The sequence below is a fragment of the Ostrinia nubilalis genome, chromosome 4 (assembly GCF_963855985.1).
Source record: "Ostrinia nubilalis chromosome 4, ilOstNubi1.1, whole genome shotgun sequence".
Lineage (NCBI taxonomy): Eukaryota > Metazoa > Arthropoda > Insecta > Lepidoptera > Crambidae > Ostrinia > Ostrinia nubilalis.
In genome coordinates, this window is record NC_087091.1 from 15,823,102 (window position 1) to 15,836,355 (window position 13,254).

Consider the following 13,254-nt stretch of genomic DNA (forward strand, 5'->3'; position numbering starts at 1 on the left):
TCGCGGGACAAAAATGAACTGTCAGTTTGCCGTTGTCTAATGTCAATGTCACTTTGACTAGTGTTGTGCTTCATTCAATAAATACGACTATTCACACATACTTCCTTAAGATTTGATTTTCATTCTTGATACATGTTAGTTTCGCAAAAGTATACCTACATACCCCAAACAAACAACACGATATTCTCGAAATCTGAAATCTAATCACAAATTCAAATGATTTTCGTACCTTTATCATCGACTAATACTGAGACCGAAGACCTAACGAAGTGCTGATGTGAGACATCTTATAAGACTTGACATTTACGCAGAATTTTCGTAGAATAATTTTTACTGATTCGCTTTACATTGATTTTTTTTTATTATTTGAATTTTCAAAGAAGGATTTTTTTTATTTGCACCTATAAAATGTATTAAAATAATACAAAGTAGTTATTTGAACACTATAATAATTATCGGTACATGTACTCAAGGCCCCGATTACGCTAAAAATTTTCATCTTCAGCGTGCCCGGACGTCAGCTGTTTTGACAAATCCGTATCGCAGAATCGAAGAAATCGAAAAAGCGCGTCTGTATTGGAGACGTTAAAAATTAGCGTAATCGGGGGATTTGTCAAAACAGCTGACGTCCGGGCACGTTGAAGATGAAGCACAGTTAGTCTCCAAAAACTGACAAATACTCGATAAATAAAACAATTAATTAATCTTTTTTGTCAATCTTTAAATTTTTACTTGTTCACTCACTGATCTTATACTATTTAAAACGTCCCTCCTATTTTTGATCACTAGTTTAAAGTGAAGAAATGTAATTTTAAACCAGAGCCCCGATTACGGTAACTTTTATAACGTCTACAATCCAGACGCGTTTCTGATTCTGCGATACGATTGGTCAAAACAGCTGACGTACGCTGTTGAACGACCAATCATATCGCAGAATCGAGAAGCGTGTCTGGATTGTTGACGTTAAAAATTACAGTAATCGGGGCTCTGTATTCATCACAGGATTAACTTTTTTGTATTATCGCACAAAATATTCAGTTATTTATATAGTAATTTAATTCGTTCAATTGAAATGTTCAAATGAGCATGTTTTCAATACAACACTATACTGTTCATTCACTCGTACTTCCGGCGTTTATAGTTTAGTCATTCGTTCAATCATTGAACTTTTTAGGCTGCGGTCCGTAATGTACTAAAAGCGTTTAATAGCGCTCATTATGACACACCTAAAAGTTTCGTTTGTGGCACTAAAATATCCACCTCTTAAGCGCGCTCTACACTCGCTCGCGATTCTTGCTGTGAATTCACGCCGCGATTCGCGCCGTGCACTTCGCGTTTATATGTGTCTCTCCACACTCGCGAAGCCTCGCAGTCTCGTTCGCGGCCTCAAGGGATGACGACGTGATTGTCGCTGCTGCGGTGATGCTCTGTGCTATATCGTATTACAATTACCTATGTATTAAAAATAAGACACAAATAAAAAATGTTTAATGGGTTTATTATTTCATTTGAGCTTGCCCCACTATGAGTGGAATCCTTAACTTTCTGTAGGTTCTATAACTGGACATAAATAAGTGAGTCCTTTTTTTTTTCAATTCACCCACAGGAATATTCAAAATGTCACTTATCCGCGTCCAGGCATAGTGGGTCTTATTTTTATTTTTATGGTCCTTGTGTTTGGACTGCCAAAGTATTGGTTCGGATTGAAAACACTCGATAAATTCCAACTCAAGTTCATTATTCCATGTAGTAGGACTCATTTTTAAAAAAAAAAGAACGTTAGTAAGTACGCAATAATGCACAACCACTTGCGACGGCGTCTTCTCAGCTACTGCGAAAAACTGCGAGTGTAGTTGCGTTCGCGATCGCGCGCCGTGAACCAAGCGCGAACCTTTGTCGCGGGACAAAAAACCGACAGCGAACGGGGAACGGCGCGAAGCGTGAACGTGAACGCGCGAAAGTCCGCGAAACCATCTACACACGCGTTTCGCGGCTTTCGCGGCCTTTCGCGCCGCGAGTGTAGAGCGCGCTTAAAAACCTCTATGCACCGGCGAGAATGATCAAATCATCACAAACTCAATGAGTATTGAGTCGTAGATAGAGAAAAAAAAGTGTTACAATCGAAAAAATGCATACTCTAAGTCATTTTCGTAGTAAAAATATCAACTAAAATAAAATTCCCGCACTCTTTGAGTTCTGTGAGCGTATTTCGGACCGCAGCGGAACGTCATCTCTTTACCTTCATTCATTCACCATTCTTCATTCGGATAACTTCAGTTCATTCATTTCATTTCAATCAATCAGTCAATCGCGTAAATCCGGTTGTCGTAGTCGTCTGTAGAGCGGTCACTACGAGTTGCCGGTTTTTTGTGTCCCATTTAATTTATTCTTGAAATACTTTTTACGTACTTTGATTGCAATTTTCAGTGAAAGTGTAAACTTTACGCAGTATTGTTTTTTGATAGAATTTTGTGAATTTATTGAACTTATTCTGAGGTATGAATTTTTTTGTTAAATTCATGAAATAAGTGCTTCACAGTCGATACTCGATGTCCACGTCTTTCACGATCACTTGAGCACTCCACGTGCATTGCATACGTGGAGCGACCGATTTATGCTCTTATTTTTTGTAACCTCGATGTTCGTGGACGCTGAAAAAAGGGGGACTACCAGACACGGACTGAGTACTTTATTCATCTCCCTCCCAGTCCCACAAGCAAATTACAAGTCACGATCATATATATTTTTAACTATGTAGATTATCTGTCTGTACTTATAAATAGCTTATTTTTCATCTACTTCTTCAAAATCAAAATAAATATTATGTGCTAATTAAGGTAGGTAGCTATTCCGTTAACTTTAACAATGTATTAATTACATTAATAACTCAAAACAAATGCACATCTCTTAGGACTGAGTATTGTTTCACTTACATCTATGTTCTCTAAATATAAATTTTATTCATTATGATAATATTTACATAATGTTTATCATTCACTGCACATAGGCAAAAACTTGTTCTCAGCAGAGGTCATTGGATCCCAATATTCTGTTAGAAACTGGTATCATGTAGTCGACATGAAACAAGTCTTTTTTAGAGTTAATTAAATTGAAAACTAAACACAAAGTAATTGATAAAAAATAATTTAACATACCTATTTTCTAATCTAATTAGATCTTTATCATCACTAAAAGTTCAATGTTTTAAACATTATATTTTTGATGTCTTAAAGGTAAAAGATGCTAGAATGGTCCCATAATTTTCATTATTTATTTAATTCTCTTTTACATTTATGAACAATTTTATGTAATACTCAGCATATGAGATACATAAAAGTAGTCTGTCTGTGTAACCATTCCGTAAATGTTTCATTAGCGCATAGCATTGTGTCAATATTGCCGTTACATCGATCAATGTCAACCAACTATGCTCACAATAAGATTTAAGTGCTTGTGACTATCTTTTAGCTAAGCATATAAATTTTTCCCTCCATAAAACTGTGTAATACACAAAATGGCATGTCTCAAACTAAACACTTGACTTTGCTACAAGAATGTATTGGTTTGAAATACCTATTCAATAAAAAGGAAAATAATGCTAGTGTGTGATTATCACATACAGTAGGTAATTAATTATTTTATTGGCCGAATTTATCTAATATACCACCAGCAGGATACAACTTTTGTATGATGTGGGTAATTTCTGAAATTTTAATTTAAAAAAAATAAGAACATTATAGATAGTAGGTAAGTACAGTTACTGCACACCACTATCAAATCAAAACACCATATTATCGTCCTAAACTGACTAAATCTGGTTTTATTTAAATATCAACGTAACGTTTGAAAAGCAAGTTATCACCAAAACTAGAGTGATCACGATGTGTCACTGAACTCTGATAACACAATAATGTTATTTGTAGGGCAAGGTAGTCTCTGAGCATGGCCTTGTATCTAAAATACCTAATTGATTATCACCGTTTGGTCATTAATTTTAATGAAAATCTTGTGTGGGTCCTATAAATTAGTTACAAGATTATATGATGGGTAGATGCGCCCTTGCTGCTTTGCCCTTGTATTGGGTCATTATTAGGTAATCAGTACCGACTCAGCATATTGCGCAACTCTTATGAATACCTCTGATATTGATTAAATTTTATAAGAGTACTAGCTTTCCGCCCGCAGCTTAGCACGTGTGAAATTTTGTCTGTCACAAAAACACGGACAGACAATTACTTTCGCATTTATAATATTAGTAGGGATTAGACCATTGAGATTGCCCTAATTGTTTTCACATCGAATTAGTGTTTTAGGATTAAAAAAGAAATGCAGCGACAAACTGCCAATATTTTTCATTGCCCGCTCTTCAGACTAATAAACGACAGAACAAGCTAGATAGATACTGCTAAAGATACTGCAGCAATTTCAATAAATGAGATTTTGCACCTGCTCTTATAGTATGCTGGCTTTAGCCCATTTCAATTATCAGTGTTGGAACTGTTGGAAGACTGTCTCGCTCAACTTGCTTCAGTCTAATTGAGTCTATTAGGGAATGTATTGACGCTGTCTCTGTGTGATTCCCATAGTTACCTATGACATCCTTCCCCAGGTATGGAGTGGGAAGGGCCGCCCAAGCAAGGCTTGTACGACCCTCAGAACGAGCACGAGGCCTGCGGAGTTGGTTTTGTGGTTGCTATCGACGGGAAACGTTCTCATAAAGTGAGTATCCTTGGCGTTAACATTTTGTTCGTTTCAGCCAAATGACGTCCTCTGTTGGACAAGGGCCTCTCCCAAGGATTTCCACAACCCATTCGACTGATCCTGCGCTGCTCGCATCCAGCTACTTCCTGCGACCTTCACCAGATCGTATTTAACTAACAATAGCTATAAGTAAATAGAAATACGCCTAGCGAGTTCTGCGCATTTGTAATATACAAGTTATGTACATTATTTCTAGTTAAATATCTCCAATAAATAAATACCTAGTCTTTGAATCTCTGAGTCACTGCTTTCTCCTATTTATAAGTAGAGTCGCGAACTTTTGTAGTCACAAAAAAAAATCCAATGCCATTCACAATATTTTTCAAATTAAAAACGGCACGAGGCAATTTCAATTTCTGGAGCATTTTTTGGTTTTGTTTCACTTTTTAAATACTTCGCTACGTTCTCTCCATCTTCGCCGATATTTATAAAATAAATTATCATTCATTTGTACTGATACTTATTTGCTACAGCTTCAGCTTCAAGTTACCAACATGATTTAATGTTGAAGGCTTCCAGAATTTGGCACATGTTTGCTCATTTGGAACAGTCTGCATTTCCTTGAGCCAAGATTCTTCAAGATACTGCAGTCCCCTCGGACCGCGTTCCCTAGTCGATAACTTACAAAGATCAAAGAACATTTTTATCGATCATCCATAAATTTATTATCTAATAATCGTCGTTTTTGACAGCAACCCCTAGAGTAAAAATAAAATTGCAATTCGAGAAGTTTTCCAATTCGGACTTCAATATGTCATATGATCAACCCAGTATGATTTTCAATGTTACAGCAATCGACTGAAAAGATACCCTAACTTATCATCATCATCAGCGGTTGTTTGAACTATTGATGTCTTCAACCATTACTTGTATCATCTCAATTTTAGTACATCAGCTATCGTGTGGAGTTCTTAACTTATCATTCTCCAGCAATTATTGTTTAAAAGGTCAAGAGGCTGCAAGTGCTGCAACAATATCTAAGATCGACTCTAGCTATAGTCTTTTTCACCTAAGATGATCGGTATGGCACTTCAAGGTTATCCATATTATAACGCCAGCTGTGTTCCAGATCGTCCGCGATGCCGAGGTCCTCGCGAAGCGCATGGAGCACCGCGGCGCGTGCGCGTGCGACAACGACACCGGCGACGGTGCCGGCGTGTTGACCGCCATCCCGCATCAGTTCTACTGCGCTCAGCTTAGGTGAGTCTAATGTTAGACGACCAGGATCTTGGACTGATTTGAAGATTTGTTGATAGTACTAATCGCCACGCCATTAGTGACATGCGCCAGCCCCCCCCCCCCCCCCCCCTGAAAAAGAACCCTAGATACCTACGCCAATGGATGTTAACACGTCAAGCTGAACGCTGCGGGATCTTACTCAGTTGTAATAGATGCTCCTTTGGAACAATTTATCCAAGGACAGGGCTTCCCAAAGTATGCGTCACGACAACCTGGAACGTCACGGCATCATCTCAAGGGCGTCGCGACATGGGGCGATCGAAAATAAATGTAGAGAAAGAGATGAGAGTGGCAATTTCCAAATTGCGGTGAGGCGTCGCAAAAAATAGAAAATTCCCAAGGGCATTGTAAAAACTTTAGGAAGCCTTGTTCTAGATACATATTTTGATATCCTAGTGCTTGGTTGTACCAGCAGAACGAGATATATTTTACATAGATAGCTAACGTGGTCTCACGCGAGGCCGCAAATATCAGCAAAACAAGTCACAATAGACATCCATTGTTAGCGCAGTCTCATACACGGCCACTTATGCTATAGTTAATTAGTTTTGGAGCACATGGCGTCTTTTTGCGTGACCCTTGCTAATATTTCAAGGTTTCTTTTTACCCCAGAAAGGACACATGCACGTAGATTCCGATGTAGAATCGATACCGGCTTAAAATGCAAGAACACCGTTATTTTCTTTGAGCCATTTAAAACCTTTGTGGTCCATTTAAGAAATCTATACAGGGTGTTAGGTAAATGGGTATATGAGCCGAGACTAGCCCATGTTAACATACTCATATAAATACTATAGTGGTGTCAGAAAGTGGATATCGTAATATTTAATAAATAATATTTTCCCATACAAAACTAAATAAATAATTATTATTTTAATTTTTGGACAGCCCTACGATCGCGCAACTCCCTCCTAGGTCAAACGTGGTCAAACGGTATTTCATTCACAAATTTTGACGCGAGTCGGCACCGCCCACTTTTATTATTACTTTTGAACCAATTCTTCACTTACCTCTTTTTATTGACTCTGCAAGCAATCCAAGATATTCAGGGGGTAACACTTCACTCTAATTCACAAAACGAATCGCAACACATTATCACATCCATCCACTCACTTATTTACCTTCCCACGCTTTCAAGTGACCGGATAGGTTCTTGTAGTGAAATCCTATTTTCAAGAACGGGATCTCCGGGTCTCCCTTCGGTGGTATGGTGGTGTCGATTCACCCACCCGCGAAAACATTATGACACAAGGTATCGTGGAACGGAAGGTCTCCCGGACATAAATCGTTCATCACACTAAAGAAAACACAAAGTCCTATTGCACCAACACCACTCAACACCATAATGTCATTGTATTACTTAGCTATTTGAATATCTAAATAACCAGAACGTCGAACAACAAAACATCGCAACAAACTGATCAAATAATAATGTAAACAAATAAACATGGCCGCATAGCGCATGCGCGGTGCAACTAGTGCGAGGTCATTATTTTTTCCATAAATTCGGTAATCGATATTGATATTACAAAAAATCGATTAAAATATCAAATTGTTTGAAACCCATCTGACTAATCAATAGGAATGTCTTAAAATCAATTATCGAATAATTGATAGATCCTACCTACCTGAAATCGCTCATACTATCGATTGGTCTAAATCAGATAGAAGATATTGAAAAAAAAAAAAACTAACAACACAGTTTTATTTGGTAAATTAAGAAAACCGTAATCTGCCATGCTTTTGGAAATGTTTTAGCTAAATTTAATTTGCGATAAACGCTGTTATTTTTCTTAGAAAATAATTAATATGATATTTTATTAACGATAGTATGAGTGATTGGGTGGCCCTTCGATAGGCTATTGATAGACAATCAGCAAGATTACTGACCAACTGGATTGTAATTACGGCACTGTAATTACGACATTTGACCCCAGAGACGACTCGACCTTCATTAGTCAATCATGAAATGAAAACTTAACCCCAACCACATGTCGTCTCCATTAATGATTGGAAATTAATTAATGGCACCTGAATTTATTATTTGTAGAAAAAAAATCCTGCAACGATTTATTATTGAACAAGAGAAAAATCTTAATCGATTTTTTGCCTTCAATGTCACTTCCCTACTCCTGCGCCGCGATGATCTTCCAACTCTTTCTTGCAAGTGAAAGCCGCCGTGCGATACGTCTTGCGTCTCACTCTCGCTACACGTGCCGTCCCATTGTTCGAGAACAATAGGACCTTTCGTTGTCCTTCAAAGATTAAACAGTGCGTTGGACACGTTTCTTTAATGCCTAAGGTTTTTTTTCAATAATCGTGATTTACGATGATAAAATTTAGATGATTACCTACAATGTCTCATTTTCCTTAATCAGTTATCAAGTTTAATGATTATTCAATTAATTTTAATAAGTAAGTTACAGGCAATGAAGTAAAATTAATTATTGACCACTTTGTTTACTTTTACTTATCCAAATCGAATCAAATAAGGTAAGGGAGTATTTGACTTATGCTAAATCTTTTTAGATGGACTGATTTTCCTGGGGAACTGCTTAAGGTTTTTGCCTCTCAGAGAAAAATTTTTAGGCAGAGAATAATAATGAATTCTGTTATTTGTTTTATCTACGCAAGTTTGTCGTACTATTAATTTTCAGGGGTATCACGACGCAATCTGGCGACAAAAACTGAATCAGCTGATTACTCAATAATGGTACCTTTCCCAGACTTTCTGACACCACTATAGTATTTATATGAGTATGCTAACATGGGCTGGTCTCGGCTCATATACCCATTTACCTAACACCCTGTATATATAAAAGAAAGTCGTGTTAGTTACTCCACTTATAACTCAAGAACGGCTGAACCGATTGAGCTGAAAATTGTCAGGGAGGTAGTTTAGAGCCAGGAGAAGGACATAGGATACTTTTTATGCCGTTCGAAATAAAAAAAAAAGTCTGCTTATTTATTGCCATTAAGGCGGAACAAAGTTCGCCGGGTCAGCTAGTTACCAATAAATTAAATAATAAACTTTCTAATTACTCTTCATTAACGACTATTGTGGGCCAGACATCTAAATGCGATTACACTAATACCTACCGATCGATCCGCTGAAACACGCTACTTAGTGCCCGCAGGAGCAATTTACAATAACGTCTTCACGATATTACTGAAGCACGCAGACAGTAAAAGAACAATAAAAGGAAAAACAGTTAATCATTCATTTCAGCAAAACTTGCATTAATCGTGGTAATGCAAATGTTGAAAATACCTTGTCCTTAGTTTAACCGCAATCCGATCCTTGACGCCCAAACGCGAGGTCTAACTCTGCAAAAAATAACTCGATGTCAAAGACCTGTATCGAATCAATCTTATCGTGATGCGTGTAGTACAGGCGGCTCTTAGCAAAATGTGAAATAACCGACAATCAGCTGCCGTAATAGTTGGCGCGCGGCCAGTTTCAGGCAACAATCGAACCGCAGTTGGCAGTGTGCCAGTGTTCACTGGGGAAATCGATGTCCCGCTGGAGCATGAAGAACAAACGTTTGGAGACATTTCAGAGCGAGCGTGTCGGATTCCTTTGACCCCGAATATGTATCTTGTATCGAATGTGCGCCCTTGAGAAGAAAGATAAGCTTTCGACAATGTTAGCTCCTTAAAATTTGAGCAAATATTCTTGTCTTGCTGTAGTAGGATATCGAATGACTGATAATAAATTCAGTGTTAGTTGTATTTGCGCAGCAATAAATAAATGAAGCGTATTGAAAAATGACAATCTTGACAGGGAGAGGTGTCGTGCAAGGAGGTTAGTTGACGCCAGTCTTGTTGTGTGAATTATAATTTGCACATTTCAAAAATCAATACCTAAGCTTAAATTGAAACGTATTCTGCTTAGTACTCTAAGATTTATTTTCCTTGAAACGTCAACGTGTCGGTCTAAGCTAGCATCAAACCGAAAATAAGGAAGGTCAAATCTAAAAATAAGTCTAATGACGGTTTTCAGTTTTGAAGCCAACAAACGGGTCCATTATTATAATATCATCATTATCTTTTTAACAGATCCTATGGTATGCAAGTTTGCATCTCTAAAAACAAAAGATCTCTACATTTTAAGATCTTAAGAGTCACCTCTAATTCGAAACGAATGCGTATAATTTTCTACTTAATTTTGGTGTGAAATAGTTTTCAGTAATTACAAGTCGATTACTAATTAATTACATTGCTCATTCATCTCACTCCAATCAATATCCCATAACATCGATCTTCAACTTAATTAACTTCGCTTGAGAAGCAATTCAGTAGGTACAGTATACAATCAACCATAATATCTACTACTAGTTTCACCCTTAAGACCAACGACTTAAGGATGTATACTAAGCTAATATTGCTGGTTGTATGTATACACAGTGACCTAGTCAGCCGTTCAGTAAATAATGTCGCTTAGGTCGTTCTGAAGCCGGTCACGGTATCTTTTGCGTCTCGCGGGCACTACGCAGTTGGATTGATGTATTATGTAGGATTTAGCTCGAGATACGGAATGTATAATAAAAAATAAGCTCGGTATAGGTATAATACCGAATTCTGACAACCCCAAGGCCTTCAAAATACGAATGACAAAAGGATCTTTTGAGCAAGGTCGTATCGTCATTATTAAATTATGAAGACATCGTCGAGAAATTGTGTACTCTCGTATAACATTACTTCTCTTACCGATAATGTTAGTGCTTTTGCTATACGTGTGCAGGGAAATCCACTACGTGATGCATTTAAATACATTCTTGAGTGCAATTTTTGGCAAACAGGTTTTCTTTTTATAGATCCTTTCACTTGCATATGTTGTATCTTTTATAAATACCTTTCATTCGCTCTGACATTTTTTACTTGTATTTCATGATTCTTGTATGGTAGTAATCACAACTCCACATAGCTGTCTGTTTAGATTAGAATTCCAAATGTTTCGAATTTGAAATCGTACTGTATCGAAGAGAACCGGATAAAATGCTTGAAATATTCATCGCAGACGTGTTGAATTAATTACAGCGGGCATGTAGAGTTCAGAATATTAATAAAATATATGTATATTACATTGTGCATTAACTTGCATACACGTAAACACTCGCAGCTGTGCTGCTACTAATTTTATTTGTTATGAAAATGCTATAATAAGAAATCAACATGTTCCTGAGTTTCAACGCGAGTCAAATTAAGCTACTCATATTTACGTACGGAGCATCAGGAACTTAAATAATATTTATTTACAACTATTTGAAAGTTAAAAAGTCCTCATAATTATTACAAAAAAGTATATAATAAAAAATACGATACACAAGGAAACTTTAAGGTTTATCTTGTAAGTTGTCAGTTTCCTTGATTTTACCTTCCATTAAATTATTGCATGTACAATCGTAAAAGGACAATGTTCGTTCTCCATACATTGTTCGCCTAAAGAACCAACAATTTTGACATATTACTACCCGAAAGCGAAATAATACGATTCTGTGTGTAAGAACAATGATTCCTGATGGACACTTGCCATAAAATTAATGATTAAGAATATTAAATCACAGCGATTTTATAATATGTCGTTTATGACAACATGGCGTCTAATGTATTGTGTGAATGTATGAACACCGATTCGCGAAAAATGTTTTGTATTGTCGTCACGCCGAGTCGCAGCCAAATAGTATAAAATAATAGAACAAGTTTTAGAAATACAACTCGGCATTCCACTTTTACAATATGCCCACATATTGCACGTAAATAAACAACATGAATCGTAGGTTGTTTCCACCCTTGTCATCTGACACATGAAATAAACTCCTATTGTATTATAGATATCGAAGCCGAATCGTATATAATAATAGAATGGGTTTTGGAGATCACTCGGGGTTCTACTTTTATAAAATACCTACATATTACATAAAAATACCACGAATCATGAGTTTTCTTTTCACCATTTACATCTGACACGAGATAACAAACTCCTATCTCCATGACTACCATCGTAGTCTATGCCAAAGACTACAATATTTTAAGCAAGAAGTTTCAAACCTTAGCGGCTACGGTAACCCCTGGGCCACATACATCATGATAACATTCGGTCGACACCGGAACGAAGTCTTGCGATTATGCAAAAAAGCATCGTATTCTAGTGCGGCTATATCACGTTCAACCGGGGTTTTAATTCGACTAAAGTCCTGACTAAAGACTGGAAGAAAATACGCCGCATTGTATGAGCACTTCGTGTTCGTTAAAGCGGCTTCAGATCTAGAGCCCACATAGTTTTCTTTCCAATAATATCCGCAAGTAGCGCTGCATGATCTTTACAACAAAAACGGCAATAGTTATTAAGGTGCCAAAATTATATGATTACTTTGGCACGGTATTATACACGTTCGAAGATTTGTCATTTTCATTCATTTCTTCATCATCATCATCATTTCAGCCACAGGACGTCCACTACTGAACATAGGCCTCCCCCAATGACTTCCACATCGCACGGTTGGTAGCGGCCTGCATCCAGCGCCTTCCCGCTACCTTTATCAGGTCGTCGGTCCACCTTGTGGTGGGTTGACATTGCAGAATATGACTTTTGATAGGTTCATCATAGAATTCGGCGGGGATATCCTCACGGAGGAAGTTCGTAAAAGGGCGGAACAAGATCTTATAATAATGCAAGGCCGAAGCTGTTACGCGCGTGCTCCTACGTGTAATCCGGCGAGTATGCAATAAATAGTAATGTCTGGTAAATAGTGGTAATACGTATCGTTCGTTCGTTCGTTTCAGCCGAAAAGACGTCCACTGCTGGACAAAGGCCTCCCCCAAGGATTTCCACGAAGACCGATCCTGCACCGCTCGCATACAGGCACCTCCCGCGACCTTCACCAGATCGTCGGTCCACCTAGTGGGAGGCCTGCCCACGCTACGTCTTTCGGCTCGTGGTCGCCACTCAAGAACTTTCCTGCCCCAGCGGCCATCAGCTCTACGAGCTATGTGCCCCGCCCCGTCTATGTCTGTATGCGCTACGATTACAGGGTATCATTTTGCATAGTCGCAAGACTTCACTCCGCTGCTGTCAAATCAATGTCGCATAATGTTATCGCAATGTGTGTGGCCCTTGGCCAAATCACAGAAGCCTATGCGAAGAAAGAGCACTTGAATGACAATAAAAATCAGGGTTACCATTTTATAAGATTTCCTCACTATTGAGGGTAACAAAGTAACATTAATAATCTAGCCATTAATTACATTTAT

General features: G+C 37.8%; 1 protein-coding gene across 1 annotated transcript in view; it reads left to right on the forward strand.

Annotated features, from left to right (window-relative positions):
- Window positions 1–2,308: 2,308 nt before the first annotated feature.
- The window catches only part of LOC135071248 (uncharacterized), a 98,074-nt gene continuing 87,128 nt past the window's right edge, over window positions 2,309–13,254 (forward strand). The window contains exons 1-3 of the mRNA XM_063965032.1: window positions 2,309–2,496; window positions 4,610–4,719; window positions 5,831–5,961. Of these exons, the coding sequence (XP_063821102.1) occupies window positions 4,612–4,719; window positions 5,831–5,961 (239 nt within the window). The 5' untranslated portion in view covers window positions 2,309–2,496; window positions 4,610–4,611. The remainder of the gene's footprint in view (window positions 2,497–4,609; window positions 4,720–5,830; window positions 5,962–13,254) is intronic.